The 23,075-nt window shown below is 42.2% G+C and overlaps 2 protein-coding genes and 1 long non-coding RNA gene across 8 annotated transcripts in view; 2 read left to right on the top strand and 1 right to left on the bottom strand.

Moving 5' to 3' along the window:
• Nucleotides 1–561: 561 nt before the first annotated feature.
• Nucleotides 562–8,656, bottom strand: LOC110987890 (uncharacterized). The gene is made up of 7 exons (XM_022251035.2): nt 8,447–8,656; nt 7,167–7,336; nt 6,130–6,335; nt 4,595–4,712; nt 3,917–4,059; nt 3,068–3,190; nt 562–2,603 (listed from the first exon to the last, which is right to left on the bottom strand). Exons 1-7 carry the CDS (start codon nt 8,533–8,535, stop codon nt 2,406–2,408), a joined length of 1,047 nt encoding a protein of 348 aa, XP_022106727.2. The 5' UTR covers nt 8,536–8,656; the 3' UTR covers nt 562–2,405.
• Nucleotides 8,657–9,999: 1,343 nt separating this feature from the next.
• LOC110987898 (uncharacterized) lies at nt 10,000–16,345 on the top strand. Of its 6 annotated transcripts, none has more exons than XR_002599344.2 (3): nt 10,000–10,128; nt 12,683–12,816; nt 13,568–16,345. It is a non-coding gene; the product is annotated as an uncharacterized LOC110987898 (long non-coding RNA). The 6 variants fall into 6 exon arrangements; XR_015427536.1 differs by having other exon boundaries at nt 10,018–10,122; nt 12,688–12,816; XR_015427533.1 differs by having other exon boundaries at nt 10,018–10,122.
• Nucleotides 16,346–17,480: 1,135 nt separating this feature from the next.
• rrp12 (ribosomal RNA processing 12 homolog) overlaps nt 17,481–23,075 on the top strand; it is a 65,469-nt gene continuing 59,874 nt past the window's right edge. Inside the window, exons 1-4 of the mRNA XM_022251001.2 lie at nt 17,481–17,790; nt 19,761–19,954; nt 22,041–22,124; nt 22,478–22,554. Coding sequence (XP_022106693.2) covers nt 17,601–17,790; nt 19,761–19,954; nt 22,041–22,124; nt 22,478–22,554 — 545 coding nt within the window. The 5' untranslated portion in view covers nt 17,481–17,600. The remainder of the gene's footprint in view (nt 17,791–19,760; nt 19,955–22,040; nt 22,125–22,477; nt 22,555–23,075) is intronic.

Here is a 23,075-nt window from a genome sequence, read left to right as displayed (position 1 = left end):
GAGGTTTCCAGGGTGGAGGAAAAAATGCGGAGTCACTTGCTGCAGCATCATGTGGAAAATACCTCGTGTGAGATGCCAAGGTTCTGAAAAGAACCTGTGGGCTTGATGTTCTCTTCATAGTTTCACCAATTTACTTAGTAGATTCCCTATGAGGGTGCCACTGCAAGTTTCTGCGTACAACGATGTCATGATGAGCTTGCTTCATTGGTGCAAAAAGCATCAGGCAAGCCAAATTCTACCCAGGCAATCCGCATCAACCAGAAGCACCCCCTCATCGGTTTAAAGGAGCCATGTTGGTCAGGAGTGCTCATTTTGTTGGTGGCGGTGAGATCGTAACCCATGCATTTTATAGTCATTTGTGAACCAGCAAAGTGCAGGTTCCACCAAAGGAGCCTACGTTGCTAGGAAAATTGCATTCTCTCTTTATCCAGCTCAGGCTCACAAAGCAGGCAAGTCATGCCCCTTGCAATGCTTCAAAATCGACCACTTTCAGACAGAAAAGTCAGTCTTGTAGAGCCAAATACCTAAGTAAGCAGAGAACACAATGTAACACCTCAGAGGTTTGTTTCAAAATATTTAATGGTCTCGTAAAGATCTGAAAAAGTGAACTTCCCTGCATTACCTCCTTATATACAATAGTTTGGCTTACAAACAGGCTGTGCTGTTGGTGCTCAATGCTTTCTGCAAAGATTCACAGGAATTTTGCATTTTTCTCTGGAGTAAGGCACCAGCCTATTTGTGCAGATGTCTTTACCATCTGATGAGTGCCAGCTCAACCATATTCACAACCCTGTTCTCTAGTGACTCGGTGAATTCAAGTTGAACTCAAGTGGAGTACAGGTGGGCAAAAATTTCAATTTGGCACTTACCACTTTAAATGATCCAATGAAAACAAAGGATAACAATGATGTAATCATTTAACTCCCTAATTGCCCATGTGTATCAGAACTGGCAAAGACAAATTCTCTCTGGGGCCATGGCATCTCTTTTCAAATTTTAATTCTTACTGCTCCTGATAAATTGCAGTGCATGAAATGATTTTTTCCATGTTGTGACAAAATGCTTATTATTCATCTAGTTATAAAAGGTGTGTGCCTGAGTTTCCACCATCTTTGGTCTTGCCATTCTCTACTCCCAGTAAGTGGGAAAGAAAATCTCTTGCTTGTAACCAATGTTCAGGTGGTGTTTTTTCTTTATTTAGAACCCCCATTCCCAAGTTTATCCAAGACAAAAACGAGTTTCGAACACACCCTTTCAGTCCTGCCCAGGAGCGAAAATGTAAAAATCTCTTGAAGACCTAGATCCATGAGCACATTTGCACAGTGTGCATGAAGAAGCGACTAGAAAAGGTTTTTTACCTCTGAATGTGTACAAATATTTGCTCTACAGTTAAAGGTCTTCCTTGAAGAAAATAACTCCATATTATACAAAGCTGCAAGTTCACAAACCACGAGGAAGATAAGGTCCCTCAATTACCTTTGGCATAACAGCTGTAAAAAAGATAAGGCAATTCAATATATACAAACATACAAAATGCCGTCTCTACCCTTTTTTGAAGGACGCACAAGAAAACTAAACCACTAATATTGCGCCCACACTAATGGTACACCCAAAAACTCCACTTTCTGTAACACAGGCAGCCCCTTGGCATTCAAACTGCGCCACCTTACACTGTTTGGCATTTGGTTTTGTTCTTTATGCCACTGTGAAAGTGCACAGTGAAAACTAGCACCCGAAAACATATGCCAAAATGGCACCATTCTCTTCAAAGTTAATTTCATTGAATCTCTCCAGCGGATCATTTAATTTTTTCCATCTCAACTAATTTACACTGACTTACATTTTGTCTCAAAGGCAAATGTCAACAGTCAACACATAATTACATATCCCCCCCCAAAAAAATTAGCTTTCCTCATCAAGTTCTAGAAAACACATCAAATTTTAAACATGTAATAATATGGAAATAAAGTACAAATTAATGACAACTGTTAATCAATACGCCCAAGAACAGCTAAAAGTCATAACTGCTCCTTATCAGGGATAATGAATCCAGAAAAAAAGAGCCAATATTTTCCCTTGAAACTTTGCTTCTGACGGTACCGAAATATAACAAACTTGTACGAAAGGACAAAAAATTTTCTGACAATAATTTAGAGGCCTCATGCCCAAAACTGAGATCAAACTAATTTGTAATGATCTTTTCAATTTATAATGACAAACACCTCCTGAATAACTGGTAAAACAAAACCAGCTCATAAATGGTCATGTCTTCGACACCATCAATAAATAAGTTTTATTTCAGAAATTTAAACAAAATTTTCCTTGTACGAAATGGAAACTAAGAGCCAAACAGTCCTGTCTGAAACAAACAAAAGTCACAGTCAAACCATTCGAAGCATCTTCTTTCAGTAACTAAAGACATTGTCGTCATCTACACAGTCGGCACTGATGCGGCTGTAGGAAATCTTCAGCGGTCCGTTTGCGCGGCGTTTCTTTTTCCACCTTCGATAAAGTACTGTGGCAACGACGCCAACCAGTCCACCAATTAGGAAGCCGCAAGTGATCAAGAGCACCAGCATCCAGCCTGAGGAATGCTTGCTTGCCTGACGGAGGAGAGAACAATGGCAGGTGTGGAGAAAAAGATATTTTTAGAGCAGAGCTCTTGTTCTACAAAGCTCACCAGCAGAACAATCATTCTTGAATGCATCAGTACCATTATGGCATATTGCTATTACAACAAAATTCTGCAAGATACTACATGTAGGCTATCATTAACCTCAACTTCAGGGGACAGGCTTCAGCTATTTCAAGTGCCAAAAGTCTGAAATTCCTGACAACCCACGCAGAAACTGAATAAACCGATCACCATGAACTTCTCTTAGTGCCAAAATGCCTTCTGCAAACTGCTGACTTCCGTGAACTGAAATATACAGATCTAAACAAAAAAACGAGAAGTTGCAGGGTCTGACGTTTCAATAAGATAATCTAGCCTAGGGGGTACGATGCTCCGTTGAGAGGTTTTGCCCACTCGACCGAAGCTGGGTTTCACGATTGGCAGTGCACTCACAGTTACTAAGTAATGCGTCGTTGTGGGCGGAGCCACCGTGTGGATGGGGGTGACCACTGTGATGTTGGGAGAGAGGCCATTACAATTGTCACTGTCACAGCAGCATAAAGAGGACCTGCTCACCTGTCCAGAGACCACAAACATTGTTACTTGTCATCTTTCACTAACGGAACGAATATGACCTTGGCTGGTTAGAAGAATTGACACTGATAATATTCCAAGCCAGAGACGAGACTCATACTCAGAGCCTCCGTTCTCAAAGCCTCGGTGCAATTTTAATGCTGGCAAAGCACGTCTTTATACCTTTCAAGTCAAAGCAAATTTTTAGAAATTACAAACAATTTTGATCTACAGTTTTGCTTCTTAAAAAAAAAACACTAGCTATTTAGTGGTATGTTCCTCTCAGGATTTGCTGTAAACAATCTCTTCAAGTGGAGATTGGGCAGAGTGCAGGACAAATTACATGAGGTGGCCCAGAATGTAACAATCCAGTGGCAAGGGATATGAAATCAACATCCATTCTTCTGAGGTGGTCTCAACCAGTCAAGCTCATAATTGTTCCAATTGATAAATACATGTACCCTCCAAGTCAGAAAGTCAAAACAAGTTTTAAAAAGGTATAAATTTCCAGTGATCTTGTTCAAAAATTTTACTTTAATTTTTTCAAACATCCCTCTTGAACATGTTATGGTATGTGCCTCCATCTAGCCGGTGCTTTATTAAGCATTTTGGACTGGCCATTTGACAAGCTCTCGGCCAATAGGAATGACTGAACTGTCTTAGGCATTCATGAAGACTGAAAAGGGCTAACTAGGCAAGCAAAGAGGAGCTAGCATGCCTGCAACTTACATTTACACACCTACTGTTGCTGCCAACAGTATTTTTCCGACAACTGATCTGTAAAGTTCCTGTGCTGCATCCAAACAATGTCCCTCTGTCGGTAGTTTGGTTGTAGCAGTACTGACTTCCACTTCGGCACGGAAAAGCAGGAACTGGGTGCAGACAGGGAAAGAGTGCAAACCAAGCAGAGGGCAAAATAAATGAAACCACTGAAAACGGATATTTAGCTGTCGCCGGCAATTGCAACTTCAAATACTTCAGGCAGCAAATATCGACTTTCCCCAAAATCCCAAAACCGTGGCCCGGCGTGTTCCTACTTCAGGGGAACACGAATTATACATGAGAGCGATTTGATGTCACAAAACATCTGCGGAGTGACGTCTGCTCAAGCTTAGATTTGTGAACTCTTGCAAATTCACGGCAAACTATGTTTGATCTGATGTCAATAAGTTGCAAATGTGTACACCAAGCATGACCCAACCCTTGTACAGTTCCAGATTTGGAAAGGGTCAGGAAGATACTTGGCGAAAGTATTCTCAAGGCTGTAGTCTACTCAGTCTCTTGTGACTTGGCCTGAGATTGGATGACTTGTGACAGACATGAGGTGGACTTGCAGTAGGAGTTAGTATTAGTGTTACGGACTCAACTTCAACACTGTCAGAGAGCTCTAAACCAACTCGCACGCACCTGGGCCTGAGCCTGTAACATTGCCCTTGTGGCAAGAGCTGACGGTAGCAGTCTTGAGAGCAGGGTGGCCCTTTCTGAAGAACTCCAGGGTGTTACAGTTGGGCGTCTTGCAGCAAGTCTGCAGGGGCAGAAGGGTGGGGGGTAAAATTCATAGAAGAGTTGTTAGCACACCAAAAGGCAAATTGTGATCTCACGGGCACCGGGGTATGCAATGTAGGGCACAAATCTGGCACACTTCCCTCCTGAACTCGGAGCAAATTCAAATAACGACTGGTCAATTCTCCCAGGTGACCGAGGCACAAAATGTAGCTTGGATAGGAACAAATTGCTCAAATTTGCCCCAAGCTGCACATGCAAGTATGTGTCACAAGTACACCAAAAACTGCAAAACCAAAGACCCAAATCACCCACGTGTGTTGCTGGATAACCATGTACCACGTGGGCTAATGATTAGGGTTTCCAACTCCTGGTTACGGGGTCAGGGGTTCGAATCAAGCTCCTGGTTACATGTAGTGGCCTTTTCCTTTCCTTTAACCATTTGCACCTAACATGGCAGTACATATACTGTAAAGGAAACTGAGTGGCCTTAGGAATGTCTGTGGGCCTGACGAGCAGAGCTTATAGGGTGAAAAGTACACCGCGATTCAGTCAGTGCTGAAATGCGTTATGTAAATGCATGTTATTGTTATTATCAATATTACATGCACATGCCCAGCAGGTGATCTCAGGAAACCTATGCAGTGGCGTAACTTCACTCACACCAAATCCTACTGTGTAAGTTGCCCAACAAATTATCATATTACAAAAGTTACACGGTGTGCACGTCCACAACGTGTACACTAAATATTGACATAACTTTCACAATTATTTTGAGCAATTCAAGATGCAATGAACAAATTGAAAATGAACAACTGAACTAACCAATCAGGTTCAGCTATAAGCTCAAGTTAATGTTTTTGGGAGAAATGGACAACTCTGTTTGTGGAGGTAATGAGGGAACTTGTTGGGTGGGGACAGAACTTTGAGATGTTCTGCCCAGTTCAAACAAAGACAGGATGAGAACCTTTTCAGAATGATGGAGGGAGCCAATTTAACTACTGTTTATTAACTGCTTTTACACTGGAAAGGAACAACCACTGAAAATGCCCTTATCGTCCTCGTCCAATAAGTGCATGTTAAACTGTTGTGCAGCTAAGTGACCTTTCATGAAATTGACTGTGCAGCCCCGCCATAAATTGTGAGTTTGGTTCAGAACTTAATATGTTTCATGATATTAAGTTTTGTGAAACTTGCTACTGAAGTGATGTGCCTTCAGATACGCAATCGTGTTACCCGACACATGAGTAGGAGACTCTGTCCAAATGACTTGGCTGTGGCTTGCAATTACCCACTTCTTTATGGGAACCGCACTGCCACTGACTTGTGTGGAATTTCAAGCCGCAGCCAATGAAATCGGACATAGGCTCATCAGCAACAGGGTTCTGAAGCTACTGCAACGTCACTGGGGCAATCAACTACCCGTGGTCTCTTCTTACTCGACTCGGGCACGCGGCAGTGCCCAGCACGCAGCTGAAGTTGGCCGTCCAGGTGCCGTTGGTGCTGAGCTTGGACCCGCTGGGGAAGTAATCGACAACACAAAAGTTGGCCGCGGAGGCGTTATGTTGCTGGCTGGCGTTCGCTGGAGTTGTGGCGGCAGAGGGCTGAGCAGGATGTGATGAGTTGGGCATGAGATCGGTATCAGCTGGAAGCACATGCAGTTACAACAAAAATAAAGGGAATCATAAGCCTTAGTGATTTTGCACAATGGTAGAAAGACACTGTGGGAAGGATAAAGAAGCAAACATCCTTCCCACAATGCCTTTCTACCATTGTGCAAAATCACTCATGCGGTATCAGCAATAAGGCTCATATCAATGGCCACATCTATGTATGTGCACTGTATATTTAAGAAGAGGCTTATGTCTACCCGCTAAGCCTTAACCTTTGCTCGTTAATTAATTAACACTCCAATGCACTCCAATATTCCCCTGAGAAACAGTGGCTATGTTTATTACATGGCCCTCCACTAACGGCCACACCACTTCAATGAAGAAACTGTGTACGCTTCGAGGAACTGCAAAGAAAACTGGAGGTCAACTTGGTCCAGCTAGTGTATTACACTGACAAGCAAAGCCACATGCCACAATCCTCTTGAGTACACTGGAGTGTACTTGTATTGGGCTGTGCAGTAAAATCACTCCAATGGTTACGCACTGACTTGCAGTAAATTGTTCTCATTGAGCAAGGGTTAACCTTTGCTAGGCACCATTCTTAATCCTTCAAAATCTTCCAATTATCCATACAAAACACTGCATTCACCCTCAATCCTCCAAAATCCTCCAATGCAGCCACCCAGGATTTCAGCATCTTACTGCCTGAACTTTCTGAGTCAAGTTCTGTTCCTATCCTTACATGCCAGTCCATGCGGATTGGAAATGTCAAAATTACGGAAACTATCGAGAATTTAGTCAGTCTAATGGAGAGAGAGTGAAACTAATTTGGGTTGACTTTTTTTTTTTCACTTGGTATGTACCTGTCGTGGTTGGGTGGCCTGAGGTCGGTGTAATCGGCTGATCACAGGGTAAGCTGGCCAGGTTCATTTCACTGTGACGTTTGATCTGTCCTTTGGCGTTACTCTCTATGGAGCCTTGGTAGCATACGAATGGCACATCGCTTGCACCATATGATGTATCCAGACTAAACCTGCATCAAATGAATTGAACAAATTAGCAGGAAATGTTTCAAAGATATCCCTTCTCCTCATTGTACAACATCAAACAAACACAGCGATTGCAGGGTATTTAATTTTCAGTAATATTTAGAGATGTTACAGAAAGCAGCAGTCCTTACGATCATGACTTGTCAGGAAACTATACTAATATAACATGGTTTTAGGGTGGATGGTTGATTTTAAGATCCCGAGGTATATGTAAGAGTGGCAAAGGAACTATTTCACAAGTTGGGGGCATCGACAACTAAAGGAGGCACCAGCTTTCTATGGTGTGTTGAGTTATTGTTTTTATCCAATCGTTAATTTGCAGTTTGCTTCATTATGTGAATGGAAATACAGCCTGTAATAGCTAGCTTGGTCTTGTCTGTGTACCCTGTGGTGATCACGTCAGAATGAGGAGCCTTTTGTTTTGACTGGAACCGTGCCAGTGTATGCAGGCCAATGCCTCACAGAAGCACAATATTCTCGCAGTCGGCGTGACATCACTACGAGTACGAACATTTAATGCAGCAAAGTGGTTAATTAACCCTTCGTACTATTTAATAATCCACAGAAGTTCCCGGATGTCCAACCGCGACATTTGCAAATTTTAATGCAAGGTATGATTTTTAATTCTTTTGGGTTGGGGAAGGAAAAGGCATCATCAGGTTTTTAGTGGGAGGCACCACGCCGAGGGGGGGGGCACAAGGAACTTGTGTCAGTGGAAAATATCCCATTGACCTCCCACCCCAACCTCAACCCCCCCCCCAGCTCTGGCAATGCCAACCTCCATGGGTTATGCAAGGTACACTGAAAGTTGATCAACTAACTAGGCTTAACGTTAGTTGCTCAGGCGCAGCAAGGCCGAAGGGACTAGTTAGTTTGCCGACTTCCAATATCAATAACCGCCCCCCCACTGCCAAACCTACTGTACAGTAAGTATGTCAACTTAGGTGTGACACCAACATGATGAGACGATCATGACGATGACCATCTTGTGGGCTAAAAATGACATTTGCTTCCGAGTATGGAGCTAAAAAGCCTTGGTTTGGTTTGACAATATAACATCATGTCGTTGACAAAGTTCATGGCAGTAAACTTACTGAGAAATGATTACAACCATTAAAAGGCCGGAGGGGTGATGAAATCGGTTCGGTATCATAATGTTGCCACAGCAAGAAAGCCACTGCATTGTCTTGAAGTTGTACGATGTAGCGATGTGCACACGTACTACAATTACAAGTAACAAGCACAAGTAAAATGTACATGTACGTACGAGCGTACTGCACACTGTACTGCACGGGTGCACCGCGGCCGTGCAGCACTAGCAAGCTAGCAGAGCTAGAGATGCATCCCGCGCGCGCCGATTTCTATTGCGCCCTCTCGTGACTTCGCTTCACCAATCGATGGCTCGCGAGTTCGTTTTCCAATGATTCGGCTCTGTAAATCTAGCTGTAAGCTCAGTAATTAGTCTAACAGTGCCACAAAGCATCAAGTAATATGTAACAGAGATAAAATTACAGTAATTCAATGTAATTTAAGCGCTTCAGGCCTACAATCGGGGATTGGTTTTTGGGAAAGAAGCCTGAATTCCATGTGCCTTCATAGGCTTGGACTTTGATACGCAATATGGTTATAATAATTATAATGGTACCATGACCCAGGAACTATAGACCAAACCCTTGCCGCCGACCGCGGCGGACGCACAAGCAAACACCGTAGAAGCAGATAAGCCTGGGCGTGGCAATCCGTAGCAAAAAGCGCTGCACCATTAATTGACTTGTGCACAAACTCACTGCTACATTGTGCTACAAGCTGGGAAGGGAAAATTCAAGGGTGGAAATCTGTAGCAAAAAAAGTGCTACACTACTGACTTGTGCACAAACTCACTACTACACTGTGCTACAAAATGCGAAGGGAAAAGTCAGGGACGGAAATCTGTAGCAAAAAAAGTGCTACACCATTGACTTGTGCAAAACTCACTGCTACCATGGAGGAATAAAACCCATGCTGCTACACAGTGCTACAAACTGCGCGCGAAGGGAAAAGTCAAGGTGGCTATCTGAAATTCTAAAGTCATTAATACGCATGCGTGGAGTTTAGCAATGCAACAAACTGCTGCCAGCCCGGATCGATGGGTGTAGTGTCCCAATTCAAGGAAAATTCTCTGCCAGGCGGAGGCGCAGAGAAAGTACCCCCCAGAGATTGTTTCAAAAAGAGGGGTCTGTTTGGGCCAAGAAATGGTGGAATTGTGTCAATATGACCCAGGATTATCTCTGTAGATTCAAGGGCACCCATCCGGGGGCAAAGCAGTCAAAAATGGGATTGAAAATTAGTCAGAAGAGCCCCCAGAAGGTGAGGGATGTCATTTGAAAAATGGCCGCTGGGAGGGCTTGGCAACATTCACTTTTTGGGGGGTGAGTTTGTTTTGGGCGGATAATTAAAAAATTCATTGGTTAACCAACTAAAAATTGAAAATCAAATGAAATCTGAAGGACCAAACGACACATTGTTTTTTGTTTGAGAGGCCTCTGGGACTTCAGTTGCCTGCCATGGGGCTCCAAACTTGGTTGATTTTACACTATTTTCAATGGAGCTTGAATTGGTTCAGTGCACCCTGATTTCTTTCGTATAATTGGTGAAATGAAGTCACGAGAGGGCGCAAACGCGCGCAGGTCTACGTCTGTACTTTACTGTTAGCTGCCGACTTGGCCCAAGACTATTTTGGCCCAACAAGTTTCGACCACGTCGTTCGTCATCAGCGGACTTCACATTCACGGTACATGTAAGTTTGTTTATCCACCTTGCTTTATGGTTTATCACGATTTTATGGTTTATCATTGACCACAGTTTGCCCAAAAATGCACTCACATCATAATTAGGCTGGAAAGAGTTTCATACGGACGCCACTTGCCGCTCTACCCCCAGAACTGTGGGGTCCGTCGGAGCGGAGCATGGTCGGAGGAGCGGACGTCGGACCCCACACTGGGACCAACTTGTCATCCCGTGCATAAACCCAAGTAATAATACTTAATAGTATGAGATTGGTCTGAAAAACTCTGAGTGTTTTAAGTAAACAACTTTTTCGTGTTCGTATTTTCCCTCCTAAATTGAACTTTTCTGGGCATGTTTTTACTTTCTTATGGCCAATAAAAAAGTATTCACTGTAGCACTGCAGTGTAGGGAATAATTACGCTAGTACTGGGGTATGGGGCAGCGCGTACATCCGGGATTTTCACAAAAAAATACTGGTAGCAACCACACCGCGCCGGTGAAAACAACTGCAACGAGCGCACACGTACGTACGTACAGATCAAAGAAAAGATTTCATAATAACCCAATCCTCGAACTGGCTGGTGTGTGTGTGCTGTTTTCACCGGCGCAGTACCTGTCATTTTGCAAGAATCTTGGATGTCCGCGCTGCCCCATATGGAACCCTTCCCGTTTCTTTTCAGTGACCGACAACTGTAGCCCATGCCTTGAAACTGGAAAAGGTTGCCGGTCACTAAAAAGTAGTACTTTACATGTACACGTACTGTTGTCTGTACTGGACATATGATGTATATAGGAAACCTGGCGCGGCCCCTAAACGTTTTGCCAAGCCTACTTGTACATATATACATGTGTATCTCAGATTTCCAACAGGTGAATTTCATCAAGCTCTGAATATATCCCCTTTCACAAATCTTGAATTCATTCACCCTCTGCAAAAATGACAAAGTTCCAATGAAATTTTATTTTGGCTTGATTTTCTGATTTTTTTTTTCAAAGTATAAAATGAACTAAAATACGCCCAAAAATAAGAACAGATTTTCTTTAAAGTTTGGTATACAGGTATGTGTAGAGGTAATGAAATTCACCAAAATTTCTTGAATGTCAATGTGAGATATTTGGAGATATGTTCAAGTGTGCCACATCAGGGAACATTCAGCTGAATTTGTTCCAATTTCTAGGCATCACCGTTTCTGAAACTCAGACTAAATTCATGACACCGAAATTGTTCACCAAAGTTTTGACAGTATGTATTATGAAGGTAATTAAATAGCACCAGTGCTTAACCAATAATTTGAAGTTTTTAACTCAACAAAGAGGTTTGGCAGCATTGCATAAGCAAAATTGAAATTCACCTTGAATGAGACAACCTTAAGAAAAACAGCCTCATATAAAAGGGATTTCATAAACTCTGCAGACAGTGCTTGTGGAGTATGGATTGATGTACATGTAAACATCATTAACCTCCAGTATCCTTCCAAGACTTAAAGAGCCAGGGGCAGATCCAGGATATTCCCAAAGGGGGGTGGGCGCGAATGATCTCTTATTTTCGAAAAGGAAGGCATCAAAGAAAGCAGAAATGGTGAAATGCTCGTGAGTGCATATCACGAAGACCCTACAGCAGTAGCTTTGCTTAGTGGAATGTGGTATTCCTCTTTTTCGAATTTTGAACTGGGTGGGAATACTAATGCTCTACTCAGGAGAGCTAGTATGACATAGGGTCCAGGTCATTTCTGGATTCTAGGCCCTCTGGGGTGCAATTTCAGGCAGTGTGACCCCTCTTTTTTCTTTTCCCTCCCTTTTCTTTTTTTATTTATTTATTATTTTTTTGTGGAAAAAATCAAGGCATGCACCCCCAGCCCCCTGGATCCGCCCTTAAGAGAGCATTTACACAAATTTATGGATGGTGAAAGAAACATGTGCAACACTAATTCAAATTCTAAATAGAATTTCAAAAAAAAAATCTCATTTTCTTTTCTAAAAAGATTTGATATAAGAAAATGTTTAAATTTTAAATAGAATATGAGCCCAATTTCCAGACACCACCACTTCCTTAATTTCCAACAAAATTTCATGATGCTGAGAATTTTTCACAAAGGTTCAACAGCAAGTATTATAAAGATAATATTTAATACCAGTATTTAGCTGAATGAATTTGAAGTTTTTCAACTAAGAGATTTGGCAACAATATATGAGGATAGTTCAAGGGAAATGTTGAAGTGAGCCATGTCAGGGAACTCAAATTTGGTTACTGGGTGTTCTGAGGTTTTTATTCCAAGCTCTTACTCAGTGCAAACAGTTGAGGGAAATGGTGGCACACACAAATCACAGTTGTGCACATTAATACGGAAATTTACATTAGAGTAAAAAAAAAAAGAACAAGACACCAAAAGACAGGTACTCATTCAAATGCCACATTATCGAATTATGGATGGGACTCAGAGATCCATTTTCAAGGACTACAACTGTACAAGAAAAAAATTCTACATGGGCCCATGAAGTTGTGGCTCACTCACATGTTATGTGCTATGTTTTTGACTGATAATTTGATGAATTTACTTGATCAGTGCAGGACAGAATGGCTGGCATGGATGGAAACTAAGGCAGGAGATTGGCCATTTAACGTCAAGCAACAGGTGATGTAGGCAGTCAAATTGATTGATTTGCCCCTGTTCGTCACAAATGACGTGTTCTGACATGGGTAAGACTGGCAGCAAGCGGACTTTAACTTAGATGGCACAGCCTGACCCAGTAAATCATATTTTGTGTACATGTACATGTTGGCAGTTGACAGGCTCAATGTAACAGTTACAAGATCGTTTTCAGACAAAAGTATGCATTTTGTTCAGTGTCACTTAGTTATTTTGATTCAAGTTAAACTTTCATTTTGAATTTCATTTTACCTCATCAAATGATATCAGTATATGTGATGTGATCTGCAAAACCCTTCAAATGGACGTGAGTTCTGCCATTTTTGGTGTATTTCAACTTCAAATTGATCTGGACACTGTCCTGTTTTCAAAACTGTTTAATTTGTGATTCTAGGCAACCTAGATTAATGTTGTAGATAATATAGAATCATAAATGGAATGCATCTGAAAACAAGAGCGTGTCCATATTAATTGGAAGTTTATATGACAAAGCTCACCATGTGAAGGGTTTTCACATCACATTTGTTGTGAAAGCCGTCCACTGTGTAGTACATTTTATTTAAAATGAAGGTTTTTTGTTAGGAAGACTGTAGTGATTGCAATACATGTATGTACCAGGAAGCCATATTGTTTGTAAAGCCAGAACTCGTTGATGTTGTGCACATGATGTCTGATTCATTGGTACTTGATTGACGTACCATGAAGGCCATCTGACAAATGGGGGCCAGGGAAATGTTGATGTGCTGTATACATCAACCTGTTCGGCTTTGCCCACCTCTCTGCGTCTTGTTTCCATTGCAGGGGAGTTGGACAGCAAAACTCTCTACAGACTATCGGCGCAGCTTCATGCTCGCGAATGGAGGGGACTAGCCACAATGCTTGGCTTCAGCTGTGCGGAAGTCTCCCACTTTGAGGCAAGCCACCCCCATCAAGTGGTTAATCAAATCTACAGCATGCTGGATGCCTGGAAAAACAGACAGCGTGACGATGTGAACCAGACTGAAGCTCTCTGCCGGGCACTGACGGAGATCGGGAACGCCCGACTCGCTCATAAACTGCAGGGAGGATCCATGTAACGGTAGAAGTAAACAGCAGTTGTTGTTCGCTGCTTCAAGAAGTACCTATTTGAAGACGCTACTGTGCAGAGTATGTCTTTTTTACCAACAAGGATTTCCATCAGTAGCCACAGGTATCTTCTACGGACCATTACTGCAATAGCACTTACATGCTCGTGCACATTCATTTTGGCCAGTCATAATTACTGTCTTGGTACGAGAAGCCATGTGTGCAGTGAAGGGGTAGGGGTGGTTGCTGACATTGCGTACCCCTGGGCACTGGGAGTAGGGGTCCGAGGCAATACGTGAATACACCGAGGAATAGCATTGCTTTCCATAAATTGATATGGAATCAATGCACTGTCTCATATTTTTACCTGCAGGCCTACGTGTAGAGACCAGCTTTGTGAATTGAAAATTCATTAGAAAGCATTCCATTTCAGCCTACATGCCCGGAATTCATGTAAAAAGACATGGACTCCCTTAAGCAGCCTGCAAGGTCATCGAAGCCACCGGCAGCCATCTTACTGTGCCGAATACAAAAGGTCATACAGTAGCTTGCTCGCCACCGTTGATCAAATTTCTTCCTGGTTTCGATTGTCACAATAGCAAGCAAGCCAACCATTGCCTTTGTATTTGATCGGTGCATCGGCACAGTAAAATAGCCACTGGGGGCTTCATTCAGTTCAAAGGCGTCCATGCCTCCATGTGGATCTTACCATTACCAGCGCCGGCAGTCTGATACGTCAAAGGGCAGTGTGCTTGTGGGGGGTTGGGACCACCACATAAGCCATGCATACAAAGGGGGAGAAGATATCAAAAACATCAATGTTTTGTGAAGACATGTGTCTGAATGGACAGCCTTTGAATGATGTACGCACAAGCTGTGTGGGAGTGTGAAAATCCCTGCAGTATTGGCCTCAAAAGTCTGGTCCCCAGACTACCCTGCATTGTAGATATTTGTTCTAGATATTTTGTTCACTATCGTTTCTGGATGCATGTTTTCTTGATAACTGTCATGTATATTATGCAAGGCACTAGAATTGTTGAGAAATTTAAAGGAATTTATATAAGAGCTTATGATGAACTGCCTAAAGGCTGGCTCATACAACAGGCAAATGCAGTGGGTGAAGCGAATTTAATTTTACCTCACACAAAAATTGGCAGCGGAATTTTCAACTTTTGCAAATTTGCAATGCCAATATTTCAGGTGATGTTGAAAATTCACGTTCATGTTTGTTTTTGCACAAAGTGCGAACCAGTGGGTTCATGCTTGCGGCAAACTCAAAGGCTGTTTTTCTGGTGAGAAGGCTGTTTTGCTGGTGCGTAAGTATTTACTGTGTTGTTACATTAGCTGAAACTACTGGTCTTGTTTGTTTTATGTACTGGCACAGTCTAAATGGCCTAGGGAATATTTATCTTGGTCCAAAAAATTTTATACTATCAATGTGTGTGGTCACTGCCCGAGTAGTTGAAGAATAGTTGATACTGACATTTTTTGCTGCAGAATTTTTCCAGCACATGCACAAGTTACAAAATAAATTGTAGCTGACATGTCAGTCGGGAGACATTTCAAGTCTTTGGGGGGTTTCCAATCCCAAGCAAGTTTTCCTGATTGGTTTGATTTGACCGAAGACAAATCCTGATGGCCCCCTTGAGTGGTGATATGCATTGTGTTGGGTTTTGTATGGAGCGAGTGTCGCAGATCAATGGCAACGTACATGTACAATAGCTGCCACGGTGCCAGCCGCCATTAAAAGGGTCCCCTGTGATTGCGGTACCTTGGTCACCGGAATTGTCCTTAGGCCTCAGGTATTACGAATAGCATTTAATCTTGAGCTGTTCTATGACTGTCATTGAAGACAAAGTGCTAGCCAAAGACACAAGTGTGTCTGTATGTATTATTGAAAAGCTGCAATGTTTTAAAATTATTCAGGGTTATTCGTCATTTGAAAGTAACACCGACAGATGAAATAGTTCCGGGTAAAGAAGTTGACAGATTCCCATGGTTACATTTATGATTTACACGTACCTGTTTGTGATAACTTTCTGAAGGGATTCAGGCAATCGACGCAACAGATTTCAGATTTTGTTTAAACACACAGGATGTCCATTGTTTGTGTCATATTGTAGTTGTCAATAAATTATGAGGCTATTCAGTGCCAGAATGCCCATTAAAAAATGGTTCCGTTGGTGGCAAGCTCAGATGGCCTTGATGAGTATACAATTTAAATGTGATTTTCAGACTTAGTTTGGCACTGCACCCAGCCTTCTTGTGTTTTGTAAGTGCAATCCAGGTGCTACATGACATAAATTAAAACCAGAAGTTAAAGGTACCTGTCTTTTCTCCACCATGAGTCTTTTTATACCTGAATTCTTCATTTAACTTCATTTCGGTACATCGGATAATTATAAACAAGCTCTAAAGATTACTTTTAACTCACGGTTTGTGTGGAATAAATTGCAACTGATTGAAATAAATCACATACTATTTGCAGCAAACAAATACATGTAGTTTGAAAAAGCCTCCATATGTGTATTGGTTTTTCATTAGGTGTGTTGAGCCTAGCCCTCACCCCATCAATGAAATTAATTGGCCCGTTTCTGTCACTGGGATGCTTAAAGAGCAGCTCAAAGGAAAACATGTTTCCTCTGATTTTATCTGTTTAAATAAATATGGAAGCATCCGAATCGAATGCAGTATCATTTGTCTTCAGAGCTCAACTATAACAAGCTAAAAAGGGCTTTTTTTCTGTTCATGCCAAGATGCGAATTCAGAACATGCTGAATGTAGATTGCATCATTCTGAGAAAACAAGTGGCACCTCGCCTTGTGTTCGTAGTGGATAAACCAAACAGTGCATGTTGCCATTCTTTGTAGCCATTGTTTGGCATGCACAAGGATTTATCCACTCTGAACACAGGGAGAGGGTTCCCCACGTTTTCTCTGTTTTCTCAGAATGACTCAATCTACTCTTGCAGAGTTAGGGTAAAAAATAGATTGTGTATAATCATAATATTTTAAAAGAATTAAATTTTAATTTAGTCTGAAGTAAAAGCTTAACTATAGCCTCTGCCACACCTGACGGAAATTGGCATAGTGATTGCCTGTAATTCTGTAGGTTGCCTTTTTTTAATTGTGAAATAATCTTTTTCAATGATATTCAATGACACAGATACACTGCCTAGGCCGTTTTCCAATACTCGACTTGGGCTCCGTCTCGCCGGGCTTCAACTTTTTTTTTTTCTTCCTGACTTTAAAGTTGTAAGCGCAATTGTAAGTCTGATAGTGCTACAAAAGATCAAGTAAGATGCAGAAAAGCCAAACATTACATTATTTCAATTTAAGTTAAACGCTTCGGCCCACAATCGGTGGATTGGTTTACGGAGACGAAGTTGAGTATTGGAAAACGGCCCAAGACTTGATATGACTCGATTGGCCATCGTAGACTGGCGCGGCCGGCCGGGCCGCACGCACGTGGCCGTTCACACTGCAAATAGTGCCCAGTTGGTATACAAAAAACCCCGGCTCGTGAGGGCGCTAAATATTGTACTTGGTACATTGGTACCAGCTTATTTCCAGTAGACTTCTTACAACAAGTACAGTCTTGTTCCCCAATAGTAGATATGTTGCCTGCGTAACGACATGAACATGTACAATTGCTGGGTGTCACTGACCTGGTTGAATTGAGCAATACACCCGTACGTCCGTCCGTACATGTGCTCTGTCTGTTTTCCGTACTTACTTCTGGCCTCTCGCTCTGATTTCCCAAAAAAATAATGACGAAGGGTCCTGGACGTCTAAAGAGTGGCGCGACAAAAAAGACCAAGCGATGGAAGAAGGGCCAGAGTTGTGTCAGCAATCCAACGGTGACAACTCACCGACAAGCAGCCACCGCTAATCGGTTTTTGCCGAGCCACGCGAATGGACGTCCGCGTCCTGGCGCGCCGTCGGCCGGCAGACTAGAGGGTCAGTCGAAAGTTTAAATTGTTAGATATGAGAAAGAGTTCCCATCCAGTCATTGCCGGTCACCACGATTAGCAAAGGCATGAAAGGCAACAAGTGTAAAACATAAGACATGATGAATATAGAGAAAAAGATGATCGATGACTCGTGTTGTCGTGTTGCTGGTACTGTGGTAGCGACGTTTGGTAGCAACACGACATCTTGAGTCATCGATCATCTTTTTATCTATATTCGTCATCTACCGCGGTGATTATGTTTATCTCTTCTATTGATAAGATATGATTACATGTGTTAGTGGGCCTATGCATGTTCTTGTTGCTTGTCATGATTGTAGACGTGGAATTTTGTTTCGAAGTGGCTATCGTTATGACAGCCGTAACGCATCTCCCATTTTCTATTGTTACGACACTGAACTATACAAGTGAAATGACGTAGCCGATAATCACGACGGCTTATGTATTTTAAAATAACCTGGATCGCTGAACACTTGTGGCCGAGTGGTCAAGGTGGAAGGTTTGGAACCACTGGTGTGTGAGTTCGAATTTACGCTCGGACCAGTTAATTTTTTTTTGCCTAAATTTCATGTTTTATACCATAATTGTTTTTTTTATGTTAGTTTCTAATTGTATAGGCCTAAGCAGGAACTTTTTTCTTTTTCCATCGGAGGCTTGGGAGGAATTTTTTAAAAGGGAAATAAAGTCCGAAATCTGCACTTAAGTTGGTGCACTTGCGCAGTTGCAGTGCCTTAACGATAGAAAATGGGAGATGCATTACGGCTGCTGTAACAACAGCCATGGCGATTTTGTTTAGGCCTATGTACATGTACAGCACTTACATGACTTAGACATGTTGGAACTGGTAGTCGGTACTCTTCACCATGTCCATGTGACCATGGTCACCTGCAGCTGCTGTTGCCCAACTTTTATGGATTGGTAACGCTTTCTGTGGGTTTTGAACCAGTTATGTCCAACCAGCATGACCAGGGTACATTTCTGTGTTACAAAAACTTCCTCTTTCTCAATCAAATCTTCCATTTAAACCATGTGACTATTTCTTGAAGTAAATTGGAGCTTTTGGTCAACACCTTCTCATCAGCTCATGATTGAGAAAGTGAAAGTGGAACACAGAAATGGACCCCAAATTGACGTAACCAGCTGATAATACGGCCGTTTCAATTGACCCAATGCGCGTTTGGAAAGGGTCGACAACTTTCGCACGTTATGATTGGCCAACGTGTTACAAACTCTTGGTGGCACACTATTGTGAATCACCCATATTGGGCTGCATTAAAAACCCATAGCATTGTGAACCCATAAAAAGTCAGACAACTGTAATTCAAATGGAGTAGTGACTTGCATTTCTGTCAGTAGGCCCAGAATTTCTTAAAATATTTGATGGCCGGTAGCCAGACATGCCAAATGAAGAACTCTTGCATCGGAAGTTACTGACTAGACTCGGGTTCTTGATTTGTGTCCATGTCGGTGGTGGCTGTTACATGTATTAATTGCATCTTCTGAACTCAAAGGGGAATTGACAGTGTTGTAGTAGTCTTTGTAACCAGGACTCTATGAATTGCCTAGCATTTGGACATAGTCAGCGATAGTAGAGTCTCAGAACCTTCCATTGTGCTGAGTTTAACAAGTCCTTTCACAATGCCAGTCAAGAGTCCCTTCACAAGTTCAGTCACAAGTCCCTTCACAAGGCCAGCCGTAAGTCCCTTCACAAGTCCAGTCATAAGTCCTTTCACAAGTCCAGTCACAAGTCCCTTCACAAGGCCAGTCACAAGTCCCTTCACAAGTCTCTTCACAAAGCCAGTCATAGTGATTGGACTTGTGATGGACGTACAGGGACTTGTGATAGACTTACATGTACAGGGACATGTGATGGACTCAAATATAACACTGTTATTTAATGTCCAGTTCCATGATGCAACGAGAATGCCAGAAAGGATTCATATTGGCTGTTTTTTTCAGGTGGTGTTCCATTGACTGAAAAAGCTTTGGCGCATCACAATGAGGAATCCAGGGATTTTGGTATCAGCGACGACATCAAATCTGCAGGAGGAGAGACCTACAAGACATTCCTGAGTGGTGTCAGTGACTGCTCCAATCCTGCCTTTGACAAAGTCAAGCGATACTGGGAGTCAAATGCAGCCTCGCACAGAGAGGTAAGCCTTTTCTTTAGACATAGGCTCGGGGCTCTGACTATTTGTTTGGGCTGCATGTAGCTTACGTGTACATCATGCTTATTCATTTCCATAGACATGTTACGCAAGTAACTATAGCATAAGTCCCAACTATATTTGGGGCTGGCCCAACTAGAGTGCTACAGTTGGGCTGGCCCAACTACAGCAGAGAGGTCCTGTGTGCATGATGTGCCCAACATGTGTCATTGGTCATAGGGCTAGATGAACAGATGAAGTGCCACATTTTAGTGTGAGACACATTGATTTGGATAATGTTGAGACATTTGCCATAGACATTGGTCAACAATAGTTGGGCCAGCCCAACTGCAGCACTACAGTTGGGACTGTCCCAACTATAGTTGGGGCTGTCCCAACTATAGTTGGGACTTATGCTTTAGTTAGGGCGTAACAGGCGTAACTGTACTTATTGATACCTGTGTGTTGCCACCAGGCACTTCAGACTCAAAAACCATTCCATTTTGAGAAGGTCGTGGACCTGCCTTCGGATGAGGAAATTCATAAATGATTCAGGACATCCCCTCCCAGGGATTGGCACTTGTGCAGGGCCTGCCTGGTGAAGTGGGCATTGGTTTTGACTTGTGACCCTATGTAGGCTTCAAATCCACCTGTTGATCATGGTGTCACAGCTCAAATACATACAACCATGATAACTGAATCAAACCTTTGTGACAGCTTTTGAGACTTTAAATGTTTTTTTCCTTTTTACTTTGAAGTAGAGTGTATGTTTTACAATTAGTTCATGTACTGTGTTAACTTGGGATTCAACCTGTGTTAGTGTCATTATGTGTCATCATTATTATTATTAATCATTTCTGATAATGACTCCAAGGATTCCTCAAAAGCACCCCAGGTGCTGTTGCTCGTAAACGTAAAGAAATCTGTAGAAGGGAGACAGTGAGAAGCAGTTACAGTTTTAGAGGTGGGAGGAAACCCTAGAGGCATATTCTTGGTAAAACCCACGCAATTAAGTAGGGACTGAAAACCCAGTCCACATGTGGACCGAACTGGGATTCGAGCCGGGACCGCAGAGGCAAAAGGCGAGGAAAGAACCACCACGCCAACCTGACTCCCTAATACAGGCAAACACTCTTGAGGTTCTGAAACAGTATTGGTCACTTCACACTTCGCCAGTTCTTGCTTTTCTGTAGTTAGGTTGTCTTGTCTCTTTAGTACATGTATGTAGATGCATAAAAACAGTGCCTCCTTATGCATACATACATGTGTATAAGTTAACCCTGCATTTGAGGTCAAAAGGACATCATTTGGCAAATTTGAGTGAGATGGCTTCGATTTAACTTCAGTTCGACCGAAGTCACCGAATGTTGGATAATTTGGACTATCCAGTCAACCGCAGGGTACCGGGCCCTAGGGTATGGTCTCACCACTGGCTGTCAGCAGCCAAATCTATTTATCAGTACTGAGGGAACCATCCTTATTGAAATACTTGCACGAGATATCGTTTCCCGTGAATGCCGCAAGAGTTGCATACAACAACAACACGTGAATGAGAATGAGATCTCGAATGTGCCGAATAACCGAATTTTCGATCGATTATCAAATATTCGAAGATTATTTTTCGAATCTGAACATTTGAATGCAAAATTCATGAAAAGGAAGGGAACATGTTCTTTTCTTTTTAATTGAGAAAAATTGCATATGAAGGCTTGTTTCAAGCAGATTCAAATGAAAAGTGACAAATCTTACAATGATTCCAAAAGTAAATTATTCATTAAACAATGTAAAAGGAATAGAAAATTACAACAGGGTAAGAAGTATTGTTCATCTCTTAAATCTTGCTAAATCGTGGCCGGAGATACTCCTAGATGTGAGAAGCTATTACAGTGTATATTGATCATAATGTACAATTGTGTGCATTATTGCAACTTATTTTGTATACGAATTGTTCATCAACAATCTGCCGGTGGATACGACTGAATGATTGGACATTCAATCAAAGTTAAGGTCGAATTTTTTAATAGCGAATTATTCAAATTGACTCAGCCCTAAACCATTGAGCTAATTGTCTTCTTGTGGTGTTCTGTCCAAGGTTTGTGCTGTATTGGCTGCAGTGACCGAGGTTATCCGGGAGCAAGGAGGAAAAGAGACAGAGACAGAATACTTTGGAGCTCTGGTAAAGCATTCTTTTATCGTTAACTCCCTGTTTTGCCCCTCACAGTTCCGCAAAGCAACAAGAACAAGACTTGCAACACCCAAAATTTTCATTCTCCTACTATAGAGCAGTATACTGAAGTTCACTTGAGGTCTTTGAAAAAGGTTCAAACTATAGCTCCCATTATCTGCTTTTTCTTGGAGAGCATACAGGGTGTGGGTGAAATGCTAACGGTAATGTTCACTGAAAAAGTTGCCTCTGGTGTGTTATATTTTGAATGTCAAGTGTTGCCATGTCACCTCCCTTTTCTGGTTAAACTTTTGCTGTGTCAAAAACTGTTGCTGTTCATTTCTTTTGTCGCCTCTGTTCCTCAGATGACAGCTCTTGACAATGTGGAAAGTGAGGAGTCACTGTCAGCGATTCTCTTTCTGCTCAGCCTCGTCATCAAAAGGTAAAAAAAAAGTCCTTTCAGCTGGAATGGGTTTTCACCCACAAATGTGGGTGCTGCGTGCGGTGCATCCGTCAAGTCCCTTTTGGATTCCCAAGTTTGCTGAATTATAAGGCTACATAGGCTTAACCCTAACCCTGCATAGTACTACAAAGTACTAGTTGTAGTAAAATGTAGTATTCAGTCCTGTCGCTTGTAAGAGGATGTGACCTTATTGTTCTCTGAAGCCATAAGATAAAATAGAAAAGACAATGGACCATACAGTGCTGTGGCACAATGAATGCATGGCTTTATTGTTCTCTGTACAAGTAACAATGGAAGTAACCTAGCCAGAAGTAGTAATCTGTAGTGCTAGGTCCTTCAGGCTCAGATTACTACTTAGTATTTTGTAGTACTGTGTAGTGTAAGCCCAACAATATGCGTTGCGGTTAGAGTAAATGCAGTGACCTGCATTGGATGCCATTACTGCGCTGGCACCTGTTGGCTTTAAATACCCCGTAGACCAATCCAGTGCATAAGTGTGA

Source organism: Acanthaster planci, linkage group LG13 (assembly GCF_054643075.1).
Source record: "Acanthaster planci isolate LZ-2023a linkage group LG13, COTS_SCS, whole genome shotgun sequence".
Classification (NCBI taxonomy): domain Eukaryota; kingdom Metazoa; phylum Echinodermata; class Asteroidea; order Valvatida; family Acanthasteridae; genus Acanthaster; species Acanthaster planci.
Note: the sequence above shows the minus strand (reverse complement) of the source record. Positions and strands in the feature narration are given on the sequence as shown.

Bases quoted from the DNA above. Each gene is read 5' to 3' on its own strand.
- LOC110987890 (XM_022251035.2), bottom strand. From the start codon at position 8,535: ATGCAGTGGCTTTCTTGCTGTGGCAACATTATGATACCGAACCGATTT. The intron at 7,337-8,446 runs GTAAGTTTACTG...CATTTGATGCAG, and splicing joins ATGGTTGTAATCATTTCTCA to GTTTAGTCTGGATACATCAT. The intron at 4,713-6,129 runs GTAAGAAGAGAC...CTGCCCCTGCAG, and splicing joins CTGCCGCGTGCCCGAGTCGA to ACTTGCTGCAAGACGCCCAA.